At 36.3% G+C, this 21740-nt stretch overlaps 1 protein-coding gene across 15 annotated transcripts in view; it reads right to left on the reverse strand.

Annotated features, from left to right (window-relative positions):
- The window catches only part of MRTFB (myocardin related transcription factor B), a 297682-nt gene that overhangs the window by 94808 nt on the left and 181134 nt on the right, over positions 1-21740 (reverse strand). Inside the window, exon 6 of one of the 15 annotated variants that reach the window (XM_069086117.1) lies at positions 12112-12243. The exons of 13 other annotated variants lie outside the window; for them this stretch is intronic. In XM_069086117.1, the coding sequence (XP_068942218.1) occupies positions 12112-12243 (132 nt within the window). Of the gene's footprint in view, positions 1-12111; positions 12551-21740 lie in introns of those variants that run through there. One more of the 15 variants, XM_069086106.1, reaches the window with a different exon arrangement.

Raw genomic sequence — 21740 nt, forward strand, 5'->3', positions numbered from 1 at the left:
GTTCATTTTTGAACTTGCAGAATTTGGTACTTTACAGAATTTTTCTGCATTTAGACTAAACAGACAAGAATGTGGCGGGAAAAACTTTTTACACACACACACATCATTAATAAACATTCTTGTAATTAATTTTGAATCAATCAACAAATATTTTTCAAGTGTGCTCATGAAAGGAAAATCGTTACAAAGCTTTACCAGGATATCTGAATTGGTTTTGAACAATATTTTTCACCTTCTCTCTGTTCCAACTTATAAAATGATTTTTTTAAAGAAGGAAAAATGAATGAAATGCCTTCCCTGAAAGGACATGGAAAGAACCTATATAATCTTTCTTTCTTTTATTTTTTGCTTTGCCCTTTTTTTTTTGGAGGGGGGAAGGCAGGGCAATTGGGGTTAAGTGACTTGCCCAAGGTCACACAGCTAGTAAGTGTTAAGCGCCTGAGGTGGATTTCAACTCAGGTCCTCCTAACTCAAGAACTGGTGTGCTCTATTCACTTTGCCACCTAGCCACCCCCAAGAACCTGTATCTTTCAATGGACTTCTGTTTTATATATATATATATATGGATTTTAAATGTTAGAACTGTTTGTAGAACTAAGAAAATTCAATAAAATTTGTTTTTCTCTAAATCAAAACATCTATCTCCATCATTAAAAAGCAGGAATCTCTATTTAAAATTATCTTTTTCATAAGCATAATTTATTGTATAAACAGTATTTAATGTCTTTAATGACACTCTACCTTATCAGAAATAGTCATAGTTTCTATCTCCTAAATAAAAAGCTAATATAATTAATTGTTTGGGTTACAGTACTAGAAAATATTCTTCTATGGATAACTAGTATTAACATGTTTCAACAACAAATGGTAGAGCATATTGAAGGGATTTGTAATTTTCATAAAGTGGTATTACATTTTTATCTGTGAATACTTCTCTTTTTAAAAAAATCATCCTTGGTAGAGGAACACAATTCTTTTTTCCTCCCTTCCTCCCTATCACTTCCTAAAACATACATAAAACACTCAATGGATTGATAAACCTCACACTTTGAAGGATAGTATTATGTTATGTTGAATAAGCTAAATTTACTAAGGTATGGTGTGAACTAGACCCAGGTGGCAATCTGGAGCCTTACAGAGTCAGATTATTAAGGGCTGGAAATCACTTATATCACCAAAATGTGCTTGATGCTGATTGTAAAGGTAACTGAGTAAAATGAGTGTAAAGATAATTACTGTAAGCCCATGAGTAGGGGGAAAATAGACAAAGCATATGCTTTATGTTATCGTAGTATGTCACTGCAAGAAGAGGACCCCTGAAGAGAGCCACAACTGTTTTCTAATTCTACCGGAAATTACAAGGCAGATCTCTTCACTGCATTTACTGCCAACCTATAAAGATAAAATAATGAGTTACAGAGTTGTCAATCAAGTCACTACTCTGGATTCTGTGAGTTTTATCAAAATAAAATAGGACTAAATCCACTGAAATAATTCACTTGGATATTCTTTCTAAAGTAGAAACAGAACAATGAATTTTATTTTAATCAATACAAACTCCTCTTTTCATTTCCCCCATTATTTCATAACCATTTGTAATATTAAACATATAAATATCATAACAGAATGCTTATATAAACTCTATATTGCCACATATATTAAATATAATTATGTTACAATCTCAAAATTGCTAAAGATGAGAGACTTTAAAAAAAGTATTTTTCCCTGTCCTTCAAAGCCTTCAAAAAAAAATTTGAATAAAGTAGTAGCTCAAGTCAAATGAACTCAGTGCCTTAATCTTACTTTGAATGTGTACTTTTCAGTAAGTATTATCTGAATCTATTCTAAAAACAGAGTGCACAATATAATACCAAGCAGTGTTATCTGAGTAAATGAAATATTGTATTAAAATGTTTTGCAAAGTTTTTTGAACACTTTTAATAACATTTTCCTGTGTAAACACCAAAAGAAGTAATATATATATATATGTTAGCTCGAACGTTATCACACAACTTATTTTTCACCTGTTCTATCATGCAGTATGAATTTGGGGATAATTCAGAGGGGCAGGCTGGAGAAAAAAGAGAAAAGGCCTTGCTCTGATCTATAACTGTGCTGATCCCTAGGGAAAAATGTGAAAATCAGGCAAAGGGAGTTGGAATATAAATGGGTGGGAGGTGGGTGATAGAGAGGAGATAGGCATAAAAATTTTTTTTACTTTCATATCATGAAAAATTCATACAATGAAGACTTTTACAAAGACAAAATTTAAGGACTATAGTTTATGAAAATCAAATATATTTTAACAAAATTTTAAGTTATATTTTCACAGATCTGTTTTGTGAATTATGGAGTCCTAGGGCTCAAAGTAGCATGAAGTAATCACAAAAACTGGAATGCAAAGAAGCCAAAAATAAGTTGATGGTTGTCCTGTAAGAACTCTGCTATCTCTACTGATTAAACAAACTTTCATCACTGTTTCTTGACTGGAACAAGAGTGGGAAGGCACATACTTAGAGTAAATCTATCAGATAATGTAAACAGAAAGACTATTTTACAGAACAATTTTCATATGGCATTAATATTTTCAGGATAAAAAAATGAAAGAAAGCAAATAGTGCAGTTGTTGACATAAAGGGATAAATTTAAAATAATTAGGAAACATATCTAAAAAACGGTTAAACTTTAAGAACAAAAATGAAACCTGAGGGAAAATTAAGATGTTAACTGAATAATACCTTTCATTATTTTCATAACTGTCATATTTTGGACTTGCTTAACCTTTAGCCTATATAACATTTGATCAGAAAACCAGTAATTTTATCGTTTAGCCTTATGGTACTTTGCTAACTCAGTGGATGACTATTGCTCCTGCTATTATAAAAACTGTTAAAAATGGAGCATGTTTCTTTAAATTAATTACTGATTTCAGAAAGTTCCCATTCTGTTTTTGCTAAAGTTGTGATGAACTGAAACGGTATTACTTGTGATATGGGAATGTGAGGTCCATTTAAAGTTGCATAGTGATTGTAGATGACAGTGATAAGGACATAAACATTACTGAGCCAAATATGAAGCATATTAGATTTTAAACAGTACTTATACATTTTTTAAAAACCACAAAATTACACTTGGCTGAAAATTGTGAAAATAAAATACCCACTGGTGAAATGGAATAGAACAAACAAGTTGGACAAATATGAAATTTAAACATAATAAAAATATTTTAAACAAATCTGTTTAATTGCCTTAATATTAGAAATTCCTATAGTATACAACAATATTTGGATTATCTTAAACATCTATAACTTGTTCAGCACTGAATTTGTGACATGTAGGAACATGTTGGTTACCAATCTGAATTTTTATATTACTCATCTCATATGGTTTCAACCTCTTGAATTTGAAGATAACACTGTTTCTTGTTCTTATAGCAGTCATACATTCCACAGCTTCAGTAGGTGACTGGATAGAGAGATACTTAGGGCTCTCATTTCTTAATACTTTCTAACTGAGAAATGTATCACGTAAAAAAAAAATCTGTAATCACTTTATGCAATTTTTACAGAATTGCTTGGCATAAAACACATTCAACAATGAAACACCCAATATGACTAGAGTTCTGATTTAAACACTGACAAGAATAGGACAATTCAAGAATGTGAATTAGTATGTAAGAATCAGAAACTCATGCATAATTATTGTACTTCTCTGATCTGGGTGAGAGATTTGTTAGTAGCTGCCTAATTAGAATTTTTGTGCACTCCTATTTTTAAAAATAATTTTACTGAGTAGCTAAAAACTTAGCAAAGTTTCCAGTTTCTCCTTCATTTACCTTCATAACAGTAAAAATTGATTTCACTGGGCACATAGCTGAAAAATAACAAAGATAAAAATCCCCCAAATCTCCAGTCATAGACATCAGCCATGAACAGGAAGTGGCTAAATGACAAGGAGGTGCCAGAGGGTGGACCAATGGGGTCCAGAAAAGGAAGGAACTACAAGGTATATGAGATGGCAGTGGCTGGCCATTGTTGGGGGTGGAGGAAGTATCTACAGCAAAGAACTCTTGGTCCCAGGTTCCTGTTGAGAGGAAAGGAAATTCTAGAATAATGCCTCATTTTGGTCATTGGATCAGTAATTCCCTCTTCAACATCAATGACAATATCCCCTCTTCAATCTCTGCCTGAAGATATCTAGTAATGGGGAACTAATTCTTGCATTATTTGTGAGTTTTTTTTCTGAATTGCTCATATTCTTTTTTAAGTTGTGGAAATAGAAATCACACTCCCCTCACTTTGAAAATGGTTAGAGGATGCTATAAAACCTGAGAATAAATTTTTCAAAATAAACTTAGATTCCACATTAGTGGTGTAGCAAACAAGTAACTTGTCTATGATGACCTATTTTTCCCTTTCACTGAAAACTTAAGATTTAGAAACTTCTGTGGTATTTATAATTGTTTTCAGTAATAACAGAAAGGAGAAGGTAATAAATGCTGGACCTGGAGTCAGGAAGATATGAATTTGAAGCCTATTTCAGATACCTACTGCCTATGCCATCATGGACAAGTCATTTAAACCTTTTTATAGTCTCAGTTTCCTCATCTGAAAAGTGGAGGGTGGGAGGTAGGGGAAACAGTACCTACCTCACACAACTGTGAGGATCAAATGAGACAAGAACTTGCAAACCTTAAAATATCATATGAATGTTGGCTATTATTGTGACTGTTGTTGACTATTAAAAGTTTATTTGATAGAGCAAAAATACTGCTTCAAATACCCTCTTATCTAGGTACAGAATCACACAAGATTGTTTGAAAGATGAAACAATACAGAACCTGGTTCATCAGCTGTTTCCTTATTAACATCAATATAGGTATAAAATAGGGAGAGGTAGGCTTGCCAAAAAATACTTTCCACTGTCATGGACGATATCTAGTGCAATCTGTTTATCTGTGCCATTATGCTGATTATACCAAGACCTAGAATACTACAGAGTCTTCTAAGTGAAATCTATAATCATTTAAGTAGATGAATTATACCTATTTTGTCTAAACTATGATGTAAAATTGGATGGACAACCTATACAGCTGGTTGATCCATAGGCTCAAGAACCCCTTACCTGGGACCTCTCCTATTTCTCCTGGCTGCTAATGTCTCTCCCCTCCATTACTCCTTTGCCCCCCCCCCCAAAAAAAAAACCCCAAATAAACCTGTCTTATCTTTACTTTGGGTGATTTATATTTACTTATGTGTGTTTCACCCAGTATATGTATTTTACCCAATAGCATATATATAAATTCCTTGAGGGAATTTTTTGGTATTTGGATTTTTATATTTGCATCCCCAACATTAAGTAAAGTGCCTGACACATAGCAATAAACGTCTAATTGCTTGATTAGATAAACACAGGACATGCTAGTTCATGGAGAGTGAAATGGTCCCAGAACTGAATGGTAGAAAGGGGATGAATCAGACTGCCTTTCAGAAATAATACAGTTTTAAATGACTAAACATTTTTCTGAAATGAAGCTCTACCTTTACAACAGAGAGTTGTGGAATTAAACCTGCAGATCATCTACATGTGGGTGGGTATTAGTAGATTATAACATATTACTAACAAATAATTGCAAAGGAGAAATGGTAAAAATGATAAAATTAGGAAGATGTATAACTGGAAAAGGGGGTGGGGTGAGGGTGGTGGCAGTTCCATAGCAAGTGTATAACTTAATACAAGGTGTATAACCAAGGAACAATGCTCACTGGTATTTACGCAACGTCAAGATATCAAGAAAATCACTAGCATATTAGGCAGGCACCTTTCAGAGAATCTGTGGCAGAATATAGGCAAGATTTGCACAAAGAATGTGCGGACAAGCTGCATTCAGCACAACTGAAAGCAGCTGACCACACACTGGGAGATCACAGGCCCACGGAAGTATCAGAATACTGAAGAGTAAGTTAAATTGATATGGTTTCTTGAAAGACCCTTCCACAAATGTCTCACTCTGATTTCTTACTAATTATGGTGTGGAAGTGACCCTGTGTTCTTGAAGTCTATCCCAGGGGAAAGCTGATCATATAAAGCTGGAAAGGATTTGACCATAGGTTGCTATAGGAGAACCAGCCTAGGTAAGTACTAAGATATTCAGTACCTGGTCCGTGGCAGAACGACTAATTTTTCTGCTAGTTGCTAAAGCAACTCTCGAAGACTATTAAGTTACATAGGGGCTGTGATTTACATTAGTGAAAGAGCACACATGCTGGCAAAATTATAGACCAAAGAAATATTGAAGTATCTTACCTAGTTAGAGCAGTTACAAATGTATCCCCTTCTAATTTACCAAACGGAATTACTAAATATTTTCCAAAAAATATCACCTAAACTTTGGAAATTCACTTGTGTTATATATTTTTATTTTTTTTGCCTGTGACACTTACAATAAATAGTCATATCAGAAAAAAGATACACCAATATTTGAGATTTATGCTGTGGAATTAGTACTAAACTGATGATAAATTGTTTCCTTCTCTACCTAGATAGGCAGCTTGTAGTCTATAAACTCTGTATGCAAGTTGTTTAGAAATAAGAACAGATTTTCCTTTAGATATAAGGTTATAAAATGGTGTCTAATTTCACAAGTCAGCCTACAGAAAGCCTATTTAACTCAAAATGTTCCAAAATTGTGGTAATAAACAAAAAGCACTACAGAACTTAACCCTTGTGTATGACAAGATTTTTATAGAAGATGCATTCAAAGTTCCAACATGGATGCCAGTTTATTTCTCTAACTCTAGCACCAGTAATAGACAACTCTCTTTTCTCATCTGTTAGGCAGCAAGAATAAGGATTTTTACCAAATCTAAAGCAGTGGTGGTAAGAAAAGTTAACAGGTAAGTTGAAGAAGTAAGAAAGGAAGAACTGGGGATAGGTGAGGGAAGAATTGGGAGAATTAGGATCTAGGCACAGGGACCAGGAGTGGGATTAGGGGGGCAGTGGGGTATTCAGGGTAAAGAATTTATAGGGACAGGCCTCCTGCTACTTTACTTAGCCCTCCAAGCAAACTTCTTGGTCCTGAGATGAGTCCCTAACTCTTTCTATATGTTCATCTATACTTTAGAAAGGCCGGTATTTTTTCTACTTTCCTTTTAATCCTCTTTCAGATCTCATTATCTCCCCTTCTTCCTAGGGTAGCCATCCTCACAGCAGATAATATGTGGAAGCCCTGAGTTGTAATTCTGCCCCAGACACTTCCTAGCTGTATGATCCCAGGCAAGTCACTTAACCTCTCTGTGCCAAGGTAGTGAGGACCAAATGAGAAAACACAGAGTGCTTTGTAAACCTTAGAGTGCTATAATAGCTAGCTACTATTATTCCCCTTCCCCCATCTAGCAACTCATGCTAACATAGGACATTACATTAGAAGGACTGAAGGAAGACAAGTAAGAGAAATATACTGTTAGAGGATCTGTGAATTGACCCAAATGATCTGGAGTGTAATTTAAAATTATGCCACCCTCTCCAAGTAACTAAAAAAAATTTATATCTATTGACCCTATTGCTATACTTATGTCCCTTTCTTCCCCCTCCCACTTCAAGATTAAAAACAGAAAAAGAAATGGTGCTATATACATAAAAATATTTATAGCAGTTCTTTTTGTGATAACAAAGAACTGAAAATTAAGTAAATGCTCAGCAATCTGGCAATGTACAGAACAGTAAGAAATAATGAATATGAAGAATTAAGAGAAGCATGGAAAGACTGGAATGAACTGATACAGAGTAAGCAGAACCCGAAAAAAGATCATACACAACAACTACCCCTCCAAAATGGAAAATTTAAAAACTGATGTCAAATCTTCAATAACAACCAAGCTTAGACCCATAGCAATTTGTGAAAATGCATTATCACTACCCTCTGCAAAGGTGGGGGTCTATGGGTATGAATCATACATATACAATCAGATGTAGTGATATACTGATTGGTTTTTGCTAAGTTGCTTTTTCATATTTTTCATATTCTTTGTGACAAGGAATGGGTTATTGGGTTAGGAGCAAGGAAGGATTTATTTGGAAATAAAGTTAACATAAAAACAAAAGATATCAACAAAAATATTTTTTAAAACAATCTACAAAGAAGTTTACTCACAGTAGCCCCATGAGGTAGGTGATTGAAGCATTCTTTCTATTTTGCAGGAGAAACTTGGGCTTAGTGAAGTCAAGTGACCTGGTCATTACACCAACAGTTTTGCCGCTAGGATGCTGCCTTGCCCCCCAAAACTTGCTCTCTCCTACCTTATTATCTCTTTATATATCATGTTGACCTGAAATGGACTAGAAGAGGGGACACAGGGCAGGTTGAAGCAAAATAGAGCAGAGAAGAAAGCAAGGTCCTAAGATTACATGCATATATGTCAAAGGACAGATATGTCAGGGAAAGGTAGATAGATACACTTGACTGAGCATCTGAAAAAAAGACATGCTCTCCCTTCATTCCCCATACAAAGCAGCTGAAGAACATGAAAAAATGATTTATAAATTCAATAAACTATAAACATTTTTTTTTAGAAACTATACCATACATGAGATTTATTTTTAAATGCTTCCCTTTTGAGAACAGTATCATATTATATTCCTGGAGCTGTCATAGAAAAGAAAAGGTCTATAGATAATGACTATTTCTTTCAGCCTCACTCAAAGTGACAACCTGGAAAGACCAAGTTTAAAAGGGCCAAGGTCTCCCACTGCATCCTGGGCCATCTCCAGTCATCTTGATCAATATCTGGCCATTAAGCCCAAATGGCTCTGGAGGAGAATGTAAGGCTGGTGACTTTGCACAGTCTTCCCTCACTCAAATCAAAGTCAATTTCAAGTCAAGTCATCATTGTAATGGGAATGTAAATTTTTAAGATCTTCCCTGCCCCTAGGCTAAAGTGCACCTGGAGCCTGGGGTGGGAGGCTTGTTTTTCAGTAGATAATTTTTGATTGGCCAGTGGGTCCATAAGATTGTTACATTCTCTGAGCCAGGAGAAGGCTATATAAACCCTTATTTTAGGCTTTGTTTTGGGGCTCACTTTGAGAAGTGTTCTGTGATTTGATCAGATGATACTCTGGGAAGCTGTTGTTGACAGCCCCCCCCCCCTTGGAAAAACCCAGATGTTGATTTGGTATGGATGTAATGGTTGGACAGTTTGGAAAACTGTCTACTTGATCTGTTTCTCTGTCTTGATAATTCTGTCTGTAAACTCTGAAGTTCAGGGTGCTGACCTTTTTCCCCTGAAATAGGTAAACGATACATATTTGACTGATTAAAGTAAGCTTGTTAACCCATTTTGAGTTGCTTTCCTTTATCAAAGCAGATCCAAGAACCTCTGTTGGCAGCCACCCTGAGATGCTGGGGTGCTTGCTGATACAATCATCTCCCTGATGTTATGGTCCTCTTTGAAAATGGAGGACAAATCATACAATTTCTTTTTAATCATGAACAACTAGGTGGTTCAGTGGATAGAGTGCTGGGCCTGGAGTCAGGAAGACTTGAGTTCAAATCCAGCCTCAGATACTAATCATGTGACCCTGGGCAAGTCACTCAACCCTGCTTGTCTCAGATTCCTCATCTGGAAAAAGAACTGAATACAAAAATGCCAAACCACTCCAGTATTCTTGCCAAGAAAACCCCAAAAGGGGTCATCAAGAGTTGGACACGTCAAAACAACAAAAATTTTTTCAATCTCACATATGAATCAACTTTACAACTGAATGAGAAATGGTCATATGATCCAGACTTAAGAATTTGGAAGTTAAGGTCCCTAGTGGTTTATCTTTTTTTTTTTTTAATGCAATTGGGGTTAAGTAACTTGCTCAAGATTACACGGCCAGTTATTTTGTGTGGGTGCTAAGTATCTGAGGCCGGAACCGATCCCAGGTCTCCTGACTCTGGGGCCGGTGCTCTTACTCACTACGACACCTGGCCACCCCACCTAGTGGTTTATCTTAAATTTATATTCCACAACCATTGCTATTTGACTCAGTGAGTCCACAATTTCTCCATGTGGCACTTCTCACACCAAATTCTATAGGAATCCAGTTTTGCATATAGAAGGATGAAGAAAATGGGAATATTATGACTAGGTAAGTGTATGATTTTTTTTTTCAGGTCTAGATAAAACCAAGTGAAATCCTTTCTTAGTTCCTTTATGAACTTATGAAGAAACATATTATCGTTGTGAATCTTAATGCTAAAAAACTACTCTCCTTCCTGCCATGTTTCATCTATATAATATCATGTATGGAATGCAAAAAATCTAATACACTGAGTAAAACTTAAGTTGAGTGTTATCATTCACAGAACAGTAAGAAGATATGTCTTATACATAAAACTTCTTCAAAGTAAAGAAAAACAAATTCCCTTCTACCCCTCCACCTTGACAGAGCAGGAATATATAGGTGTAAATTTCTCTGTGCCTCTCAAAATATCTACAAACTATAAAATGTAAATATCAATGTAAAAGAAAAAAACAACAAAAATATGAAGAGGGAAGAATTTATAGATTAAGGAAGGGAAGAGATACAAGAAGGGAAAGAAATTTTTTTTTAATCCTATTAAGGAAAAAAATCGAATCAATAACAGTATTCTTGGGAGTGGTTTTTACATCTTTGCAATTTATATATTTGCTATTCTTATTCTGTATGCAGATACATGTATATACATACAGACAGATCTAGCATATTTTTCTATTTCTTATTTATTTTTTATTCTCTATTACTTGCTTCCTGTGCTTCTCCCATGATTCTCTACTATGATAGCTTCCTTTTATTCCTTCTCCAGGAGCTTCCCAACTCTTCCTGTTTTGCAAGAAGGTCTGCTTATATTCTTGCTTATTCCTCTAAGCAAAGTCATTTTCTTTTAACTTCATGGAAGCAATAGGAGTTTAAGTTTTATTAGTAATAATTTTAAAGGCTCAAATAATTTTAAAAGTTTCTCGTGCTTATTATTGTGATAGAAATTGTGGCAAGAAAATGCTATTGAAAATGTATTTATAATGAAAAAGTATGATCTACTCTGAAGTAACAGAAGCAATATGACTGCCCTCTTCCTAATAACTGCTACAAATGCCATAATGCATTTATCTAAGTGTTCCTGTATATTTGTGAAAAGTAGTCCAATAGAAATTTAAATATCCAGTTACAACTAATTTTTCTTAGCCTTTTAAAAAAATTCTCCATATTAATCATCTCTAAATTAACAAATACTAAGACTCAAACAAATTCTGTCTTTTGAAGTTCTTAATTTGAGAGATAAAAGCAAAGACATTTAATCTCTGGGCTTGTATCTGATGAGCAAGAGTGTGTGGGGAGATGTGGGGGTGGCTGATGGCAGGAACTCAAAGCAGATGAAACACAAATGAAATTCTTTTTTCAAACAGGGCTGGAAAATTATCTAATTTAGAGAATATTGGGAGGCGATGATCTTTATGTCTCAAACTCAGGAACAATGGTTATTTCTGTAGGAGCTCCTGGATTTCTTAAACTTCAACCCTCTCTACCTTCAACTGGTATCTTAATGATCAATTATCTACCAGCAAAGTGGTAAAGGAAAACTTGTAGCATCTTCAGTCTGATGCTTTGTTTGTGAGCTGAACAGTGAAGAATTTTGAGACTGTTGGTAAGGAGTTTAAGCTTCTTGTGGAGGAAAAATAATATTAAATGAAAAAAAAAATTCCCCTTGACCTCTTGGTGACTGAAAAAAGCAACTGAGTTATTAATCTTTAAAATTAAACATTGTTCCTTTTTCAAAAGACTGCAGTCACTTTATTTGGAAAAAACTGACAGCCTTAGAGAAGAGAACATCACAATTTCTAAATGAATTAATACATTTTTATGAAACATTGATTTAAGAAATATTTTTACTAGATTACTGTACAAACCCAGTAGATATTATTTGATAGCTCATCATAGCTACCATAAGCAGCATCATACTCTCTTTGCAAAGAGCCTAGAAAACGAAAGGTGCATGCTCGAAAATATAAATAACAACATAATGATTAAGTAGCAACACGCAGGTCAATTGACAGTCATTATTCTGCAGCTGGACCCCGTCCACAAACTGACCTTCCTTAAGCCTTTTCTGGCGGTTCACCTCGAGGCATTCCTTTTCTCTCAATGGCTCGAAATCCCCAGCAGTTAAAATCTCCGGGAAGCCCTGGGGCGGCTTCTTGGAGCTATCGATCATGATTAGAGGTGCTCTCAGAACGGCAACATCAAGTAAAAGGAGAAAAGAGAAATCTGCCACCCAGCAGCGAACTGTACTGGGACTACTCAGGTCCCAACTTCCTCTTCACGAAACACCAATAATCGAGCAATTATGTCTGTGAGCAGTTGAAAGCAGCCGTTACCCTCTAATTCCCACTCTGACCTGCAAACCCTCTCTCAGCTCCAAGCCTCAGCTCTCTCCCAGACGGAGGCTGAGCTCCAAAATCCCGCCCCCTTCCTCAGCCATTCTCGCTTCCTCTGGGCTGGGGTGTTTCAGCAAGCGGTTTGATGGCCAGAATCATCTGACAAACACTGAGCCAGAGAGTTAAAAATAAATCCTGCCGTAGTTAAAGGAGAAGCCTTTGCTGATGCCGAAGAAGACAAACTGTTGCCTGGGGGGTGTCTGAGTGTCTCTCTCTTCTCCTCTCCTCTTACCCGCCCCCCGCCCCTCTCACTTTTCTCTCCCTCCCCATTCTTTACCCTCCTCCATCTCTTTTTCTCTCCCCTTACTGCTGGAGGCTGGAAACACTTTACATCGCCCAGACCAAAGCATTCTTGTTTCTTTAAGCTGCAGAGAGAAACAAATGGCTGTCTAGGACATTTCTGAAAGAATTAGGTATTACATTTACTAAATATTCTATTCTGAATGAAAATTGAGTTTTATTTAACAAAAAAAGCTTTTTTTCCCTTTAAAGTTCTTTTCATATAATTTATGGTGGATCCTATGCGAAGTCTGTGTTCTTTCTAAGATGAAAAAAGCAAAGGCAAATTTTTCCCCCTTTGGCACCACAGACCCAAAGCAGTTCTCCTTCCTGCCACTAGTCGGCCACGTGAGTTAACATTAACAAAAAAAATACCCTGTACAGTATAATGCTAATTGTGATGACGGTACTCTTTATTTCAAAGTACAGGCATGGAGAAATAACTTTCTGTGAAATCTGCCAAATGGATGTCAGCACATACCAGATTCAATATAAGTTAGGAGAAAATAAATTGAAGGAATTCTATGATGATTTTACATCTCCAATCTTAATTGCACACTCAACAAACAATAAAATTTCCTATAAATCCCATCATATTCTTCACAGAAATGTATGAAAAATAGAGGGTCTCCCCCTCTCTCTGTCTCTCATTAGTCAAGGAAGTCTGCATGATTTTGATAGATGCACAAAAAGATGACCCCATAGGAGTATTTAAGAGGGTGCTTTGCTGTTAAATAAAAAAAATTTTTTTTGAAGCAGTCAGCAAATAGTATAATGGACTATCTATAATCTCTATTTTTATTTCTGCAATATGATCAGAAAGATGTGGTCTGCTCTAGAATATCACAAAAGGCTGCCTATTCCAATCTCTTTCATCAAGGATAAAATCAACACAGTTGAACAGTTTTATGACAATGGGAATATGGTTGACAGCTCAATTTGGTATTTTTTCAATGATAATAAGACCTGAAATTTTTCCACATGTTTTATCTTCCCTCTCTTCTGGATACCTTGAGAAATGATCCTTAAATGCAGTTAGAAAACCTAGAGAGGTGGTATGTGTCCTCTCTATTCATACCACAACAACCATTCTAGTTCAAGTCCTTATCATGCTTATTTGGATTACATATACAACCTCCTAAATAGTGTCCCTACCCGCAATCTTTTCACTCCTATAATCCATTCTCCACATAACTGCTAAATTGATATTCCTAAAGCTCAAGACTGACCATGTCACTTGCCTGCTTTAGTGGCTCCCTATTTACTCTAACATAAAAATACTCCAGCCTCGCTTCAACCTGCCTTTCCAGATTAATGCCCCATTACTCCTGCTCCAGTCAAACTGGTCTACTTACTGTTCCATGTATATGAACTTCCATGCTTTCTCAGAACCTTTGCACAGGTGACCTCCATGGCAAGAATGCACTGCATTTGACCTCCTCCTGCTAGAATCCCTACCTTCTGTCAAGGCTCGGCTCATGCACCACCTTCTACACTAGGCCTTGGATGATTTTCCTGATAGTAGATTCCCTTTCTAAATTATTTCGTATTTAATGTTTGTTCTATATACACTTATCCATCTATTTGTGTATATGCATGTACACATACATGTATGCACAGACACCCATAAGTTATCACCTCCACAAAATGTAAACTCCTTGATGGAAAGAACTGCTTCATTTTTGTCTCTGTGTCCCTAGCAACTTCCATAAGGATGGATACACAGTAGGTGTTAATAACTGCTTGCCAATGACCAAAATTCAACTATCAGTGCATATGCCTTGAATATACATAGAAAGTGGATGAGAGGAAGGCAATCTTGATTGCCTTTTGGAAAGAACCCAGTTCTTTAAATGACCTCTAAGCTATTCCATGAAACAAAGGCCTATCTTTTAAATACCAATATACTTTTGCTGCTATTGTCTTCTTGCAACCCAGCAACATTATAATCTCCAAGGGCACTGAAAAGGTAGATGTAAGGCACAGAAAGAAGGCTGTAGCATGTTACAATAGAGAAACTTCGCAAAATTGATATGCATTCAAACAGAGAGTGTGAAGAACAATCATGACAACAGCCTGCATATTCCAATGGTATCCACATAAAGTCAAGAGATAAGAGAAGGCTTCCCGGACATTGGGTGAACCCTACTCTCACCTCCCCTAAGGAACTAAGGGTAAAATATGAACAAAAACATCATAAGATAAGTAGGCATATATGGATTTTAATTTGCATATTGTTGAAATCAGAAATATTTTACATGTGTATTAGGCATAAGTATATAAGAAGTATACTAATGGATAGAGTCAGGGAGACTTGAGGTTCAGGTCTTGCCTCCAATACATAGTGGATAAATGAATGACTCCGGACACAACATAACAGCTCTCTAAGACCAAAGACAGGTGTTTTGACCTCAGACACTTAACACTTAACTAGCTGTGTGACCTTGGGCAAATCACTTAATCCCAATTGCCCTGCCTTCCCCCTCCAAAAAAGATAAAAAAAAAAAAAAGACAGTTGTTGATCTCTGTGGATGAAGGAAGTTAAATCAGTGAGTCCAATATATCAATGAAATCAAAGGTCTGGACTACACATACCTATAGACCAAGGCTAAATACAAATATAGATACAAAGAATGAAACAATTATTTACAATGAGTTTATATTCTAAAGGCGGAAGAGAAGTAGAGCATTTTAGATAGATAGATATAGCTATATATACACATATATAATAAATATAGAAGTTAAAAAATAAAAAATATATACAATGTAGTTGAATGTAAGGTAATTTGGGAAGGAGGGGAATCAGGAAGAGGTTTTATGAAGGAGATGGTGTTTGAGCTATATCTTTAGGAATAGAGGTACTCTGATTGGGAGGAAAGTGGAGGGGACAGTGGGGGTGTGTGGTGATAATGCATGGAGATGAGAAAAAGAATGTCATAGGTGAAGCACAGAGAGGCCAGTTTGACCGGATCACAGAGTGTAGAAGGGCTAGTTATGTCCAATGAGTCTGGAAAGATGTTTGACTCAGGTTGTATAGTGCTTTAAAACTAAACAGTAGTTTATATTTTGGCCTAGAGGAAGCCACTGGAGTTGGCTGAGTATAAGTCATATAGATCTGTACTTATGTATAGGGATCTGTGCTTCCTAAATATAAGAAGATTACTTTGACAGCTGTGTTTATGATGAACTAGAATGGTGAGAAACTTCAAACAGGGAGGCCAATTAGGAGGCTGCTGCAAAAGCTAGGTGAGAAGGGATGAAGGTCTGAACTGAGATGGTGCTGTATGAGTATAGAGAAGAGGGTAGATGTGAGAGAAGTTGTGAAGATAGAAATAGGGAAATTGGGCAACTGTGATTGGATATATGGGTTCAGGGAGATTTGAAGAGTCTAGGATGAACCTGAGATACTGGAAGGGTGGGGGTACTTTTAACAGAATGGTCAGATTTAATTTAGAAGAATTGGCATAAAGAATATTCACTAAAATAAGAATAAATTCATCAACAAATGAGCACAAGGAAATGACTTAAAAGATAACTACAAATATATGAGTCTATGTGTTTGTATTATATAATGTTTAAAGTATACATATGGGATCATCTAAAAACTGAGGAAAAGAATACATTCTCATAGAAATAAGGCATTTTGCTAAGATAACACATTTGAAAGAATTTAATGAAAAGTATCTTTATTAAAGAATTTTGAGAGGCAGGGAATAAAGTATGCAAACCCCATCTCTCTACAAATATTTGACATAATTCTAGAAATGCCACCAATGGCTGTAAGACAAGAGAACAAAATTAAAGGCACAAAGATTAGCAAAGAGTAGACAAAAATCATTCCTATTTGCAGATGACTTGACAGTGTACTTAGAAAACCTCAGAGAATCAGAAAATAAGTGCAACAGTAGCATCAATAAATATCAAGGTACAAAATAAATCCATAAAAATCATCAGCATTTCTATAAAGTACTATTGAAAGCCTAGAATAACATACATTTATTCAAAATAACTACAAAATTCTTAAAAATACGGGAGCTAACCTACCAAGACAGAGGCAAAATTTATGTAAATGTAATTATATACAATATAAGTACAATGCATCACTTTTCTGAAAGAGGAGGACAAATAAGTGATGTGATATTTACCGCTCATTTTGGGGCAAAGCCAAAGGAATAAAAGTAATGTTACTACTTGAATTAATTTACAATTTTAGTGTGATAACAAATGACAAAGATGATACTTTATAGAACTATGCAAAACAGTAACAAAATTAATCTGGGAGAACAAAAGGTCTATGGGCCTTTTTCAAGGGAAATAATGAAAAACAAGTAAAAATAAAGGGGATAAAGCATCGACAGACCTCAAACTAAATAAGAAAGCAGTGATCATCCAACTACTCTGTATTCATAAAAAAAAAAAAAAGATAAAGTAGATCATTGGCACAAATTACATAAAGCAACAGAAAATGATATCCCATTGCTTGATAGTTAACAGAACTGATGGCAACTTAAAACTTATGATAAAGATGTTAAAGAGGTATTGCCACAGAAAAAAAGTATTTTCTTAAAATTGTCTTTTCCCCCAGGATGTTGTACTTAGATCCAACCTAACTGCTTCTGGACTATTTATCCATGAATTTCAGCTATTTACAATAAGTAATTCAGTGCTCCCCATTCTTTTTCTCAGTTTTTCAGTTCTGTAATTCTTACATCAAAAAACTACAATCATAGACATTATAAGGATGCTTCTTTATCTTATAAAAGTTAGAATCCTTAACCTTGCAATTATGAGAAAAAATAACTTTTCTAATTCTAAAGTAAAATATGACTAAGTTACCATTTATACTGGGATTATTTTAATGAGGAAAAAGTTCTGGTACAAGTTGTATTGCAGCTGAAAGACACTTCACTCATGTAGTAATCTTTCAGTAAGGAAAAAAAAACCTATTAACTTTTTCAAAAGTTGTTTTACTGTACATGTCCTTGTCATTCTTTAATCATTTATAATAAATCATCTCTTTTGTCAACTATGCTGCATGATCTGTAGTTATAGTCACTTACCCTATAATAAATCCACATCCACAGCAAGGGCTTATTGTGTGCCATGGGGATGTCTGAATATGAAAATGCACTGCTATAAATCAAGTCAGTTTTCCCACCACCCTGAGCACAAATATTTATTAAGCGTGAGAAAAACTGTATGGCTCAGAGACTAGGAACAACCCAAGAAAGGCGTCCAAGGAAGCAGAACACAAACAAACACTGCTCATGGGACTTATACTAAAATTTGGCAGGGTTAGTATATTCTTACAAAAGCAGATAAACCAGATTATTTCTGTGAGGATTTCTTATTATAATAAGAAAAAAACCTGAGAAAATCATTAAATAGAAAATGCTTCATTAATATAAAAAATGGTCAAAAGAATATAAGTGAAATGAGTAATAACAATTAGTCTTTTGATACAAGGAAAATGCTACATCATTTAATCGTGGTGTATGTGTGTGTGTGTCTAGTGTATACTGGAATGTGCTTCTAGTAATATACCTTGTCTTCCTTAGAATTCTAATATCACTTTGTGGGTATGTCTTATGCCCTTATGTACTATTACGTATTTTACCTGAGATTCACAAAAGGTTAAGCGACTTGCCGAGGATCACACAGGTAGTAAGTTACAGAACTAGAATTCAAATGGAGGTTCTCTGATACCAATCCATCATCTGGCAAGCATTTAATTATCTAGCTCGTACTTTCACTGGGGATACGGACAAAGATGAAACAATCCCCTCAAAGAGCTTATATCCTAACGGGAGAGTTATCAAATGAGGCAGTTGCACTAGATGGCTTCTGAAGCCCTTCCAACTCTAATTCTGTCATCCCTGTTCACATCCAAGTATATGGAAGATATAAACAAAATAAATTCAAGGGTATTGGGGGGGGGGAATGTCAAGCTGTGACGATGAAGAGGTCATGAAAGGCCTGATGTAGAAGATGGTACTTGATCAATTTTGAAAGAAACAAGGAATTCTGAGAGGTACATTGAGTGGAGGAGAAGCAGGGGAGAGATAGCATATGTATAATAATGAGATTATACATTAAGTGCACTGTTTTTTTTAAAAACTAAAGAACTTCTTAAGAAGGCCAATGTGGCTGAACTGTAGAGTATATTAAGTGGGGGTGGGATGAGGAAGGGAATAAACAGTTAGAGAATTTTACTATGTGCCAGTCAATATCGCATTTGATCCTCACAATAAGTCGGGGAAGATGTTATTATTATCCTCATTTAACAGCTGAGGAAACTTGAGACAAGAAAGAGGTTAAATGATTTGCTCAGGGTCATATAACTAGTGTCTACGGCTGGATCTGATCTCAGGTCTTTCTGATTCTAGGGTAAGTGCTCTATCTACTTTGCCATCAGCTGCCTCCAAGAAGGGGAGTAATGCATATAATAAGACTATAAAGGTAGCCTGGAACTAGATTGTAAAGGAATTTAAGTGCCAAACAGGAATTTTTATTTGATACTAGAGGTAACAGGGAACAATTGGAGTTTATTGAGGAGAGTGACATGCTCAGACCTGAGCTTTAGAAACAACAGTTTAGTAGCTGTGTAGAGAATTTATCAACAAAAAAAATTTATTAAGCACCTACTATGTGCCAGGCACTGTAGTTACAAGAAAAGGCAAAAGACAGTCCCTTCCTTCAAACAGCTTATACTTTAATCAGGGAGACAATATGCAAATAAATATATACAAGACAAACTATATACAGGATAAGTAAGAAATAATTAAAGGGGGGGGGGCGGCCAGGTAGCACAGCGAGTAAGAGCACCGGCTCCAGTGTTGGGATGACCTGGGGATCAAATCCAGGCTCAGATACTTAGCACCACACCCAAAAATAACTGGCCATACAACCTTGAGCAAGTTACTTAACCCCGATTGCTTAAAAAAAAAAAAAGAAATAATTAAGGGAGGGAAGGCTCTAGAATCAAGAGGATTTGGGGAAGGCTTCCTTAAATGTGAGATTTTAGTTGGGATTTGAAGCTGGGGAAGTCAGTAGTCAGAGCAGAGGAGGGAGAGCATTCCAGGAATGGGAGACAGTCAAAGAGAATGCCCAAAACTGAGAGATGAAGTGTCTTATTTGTGGAATAACAAGGAGGCCAATGTTGCTGGATAGAAGAGTATGTATTGGGGAGTAAGGTGTAATAAGACTGGAAGAGGCTAGGTTATGAAGGGCTTGCTTTGAAGGCCAAACAGAGTATTCTATATTTATTTCTAATGGCAATAGAATCCAGAGTTTACTGAATTGGAGGGAGTGACATGTTCTGACCTACATTTGAGGAAAATCACTTAGTGGCTGAATGGAGGTAGGACTGAATTGATTGGAGAGGGGACACAGTTCCTGATACACAGTCATTCAGTGCTTAGTTCATTGTTTTTTGTTGATTTGTTTTTTTTTTTTTGGAGGGCAATTGGGGTTAAGTAACTTTCCCAAGGTTACACGGCTAGTTGTTTTTGTGTGGGTGTTAAGTGTCTGAGGCTGGAACCCAACTCGGTCCTCCTGACTCTGGGGCTGGCGCTTTACTCACTGTGCCACCTAGCCACCCCTAGTCCATTGTTACTGACTGTTCAGGAGACCAATTATGGATCTACTGGAATATGCTAGGTGAGTAGTAATATGGGCTTGAATAAGGATGAGTCTATGTATAGTTGTAAGAGATGGAGAAATAGTTTTAAGAGATACAATGGAAGTAGAATCAACAAGATGTGGCAATGGACTGGATATGGGGTAAAATAGAGTGAGGAATTGAGAATGATTTCAGGTTGCAGATTTGGTTAACTTAAAGCATTTTGGAAACTGTGATAAAAATACAGAAGTCATTGGGCCTATACTAGTCCTGAATGGTAAGTACATGGTCTCTAATATCTAGCAGTTCCTGCCATCTTCTTGCCATATGCCTCACCTATGCCCTGTCGGCTCTAGAATTCCCACTCACTGGCATTTACTCTCCTTATTGTGGAGTGGATAAAGTGACTGTAGTCACTTTTTATGTTTCACTCTCCATCTTGGCCACTTTATTGCCATTCATTCTCCTGTGATATATGTATCTCCACTATTCCCACTTTTCAGCTCTAGAAATGAAGTCAAATCACCATTGCCACCATATTAGGTATAAAGATGGGCAGAGTGGAGAAAGCACTAGACTGATAGGAAGAACAGAATCCCAATCCTGCCTCACATATTTACTAACTGAATCACCACAGGCGAGTTACTTAATCTCTCTGGTTCTTTATGAAATAAGGAGGTTGGACTCTATGGCCTTCTTCAAGGTTCCTTAAAGATCTAAATCAATGATATTTTAAGCCTATTTGAAAAAGGCACATCGATCTTAAGGGCTCTCCGGTTTTACTTACCATCACATACTGGTTTCATGACCTGACCTCTTCGTGCCAGCAAGGGATAAGATCAGAGAGAAACCAAGGCATCCCATGTGAGTCCCATGGGTTGGTCTCCTCATTTGCTGAGGACCCTTCCCACAGTGCAGGGTATCAGAGAGTCATGATTCCATTGTGTGCTGGTCTCCTGACAAGGCTTTTTTTCTGCTAGCTAGGAATCAAATGTTATTCCATTCCATGCCATTCCCTTGGGTTGCCTTCCTCCTATTTGCTGGGGACCCTTCCCATGTAAAGTATGCCCTCTCCTGTCTGCAGGTGATAGAAAGATACCATTCCTTCCTATTCCTTTTAGTCTATCTTTTGACCTGGCCTGTCTTCAGAGATAGGAGAGAAATGCTTTTCAATCCCCTCTCTCCAATGGTCCCCTTACCTAAGGTGCCCAATACCCTAAGAGGATACCATCCTAAGCCTGAAGAAGCCCCAGCTAGTGATGTTTAATAACCTTACCAAACAGATTCGGCGAACTGGAATCTGACCAGACTTTCTCCATCCTACTAATCCTCAAATTTCACACACACACACACACACACACACACACACACACACACACACACAC

The sequence above is a fragment of the Petaurus breviceps genome, unplaced genomic scaffold, assembly GCF_028583685.1.
Source record: "Petaurus breviceps papuanus isolate PSGF00001 unplaced genomic scaffold, PetGlider_PUasm1.0 118, whole genome shotgun sequence".
NCBI lineage: Eukaryota > Metazoa > Chordata > Mammalia > Diprotodontia > Petauridae > Petaurus > Petaurus breviceps.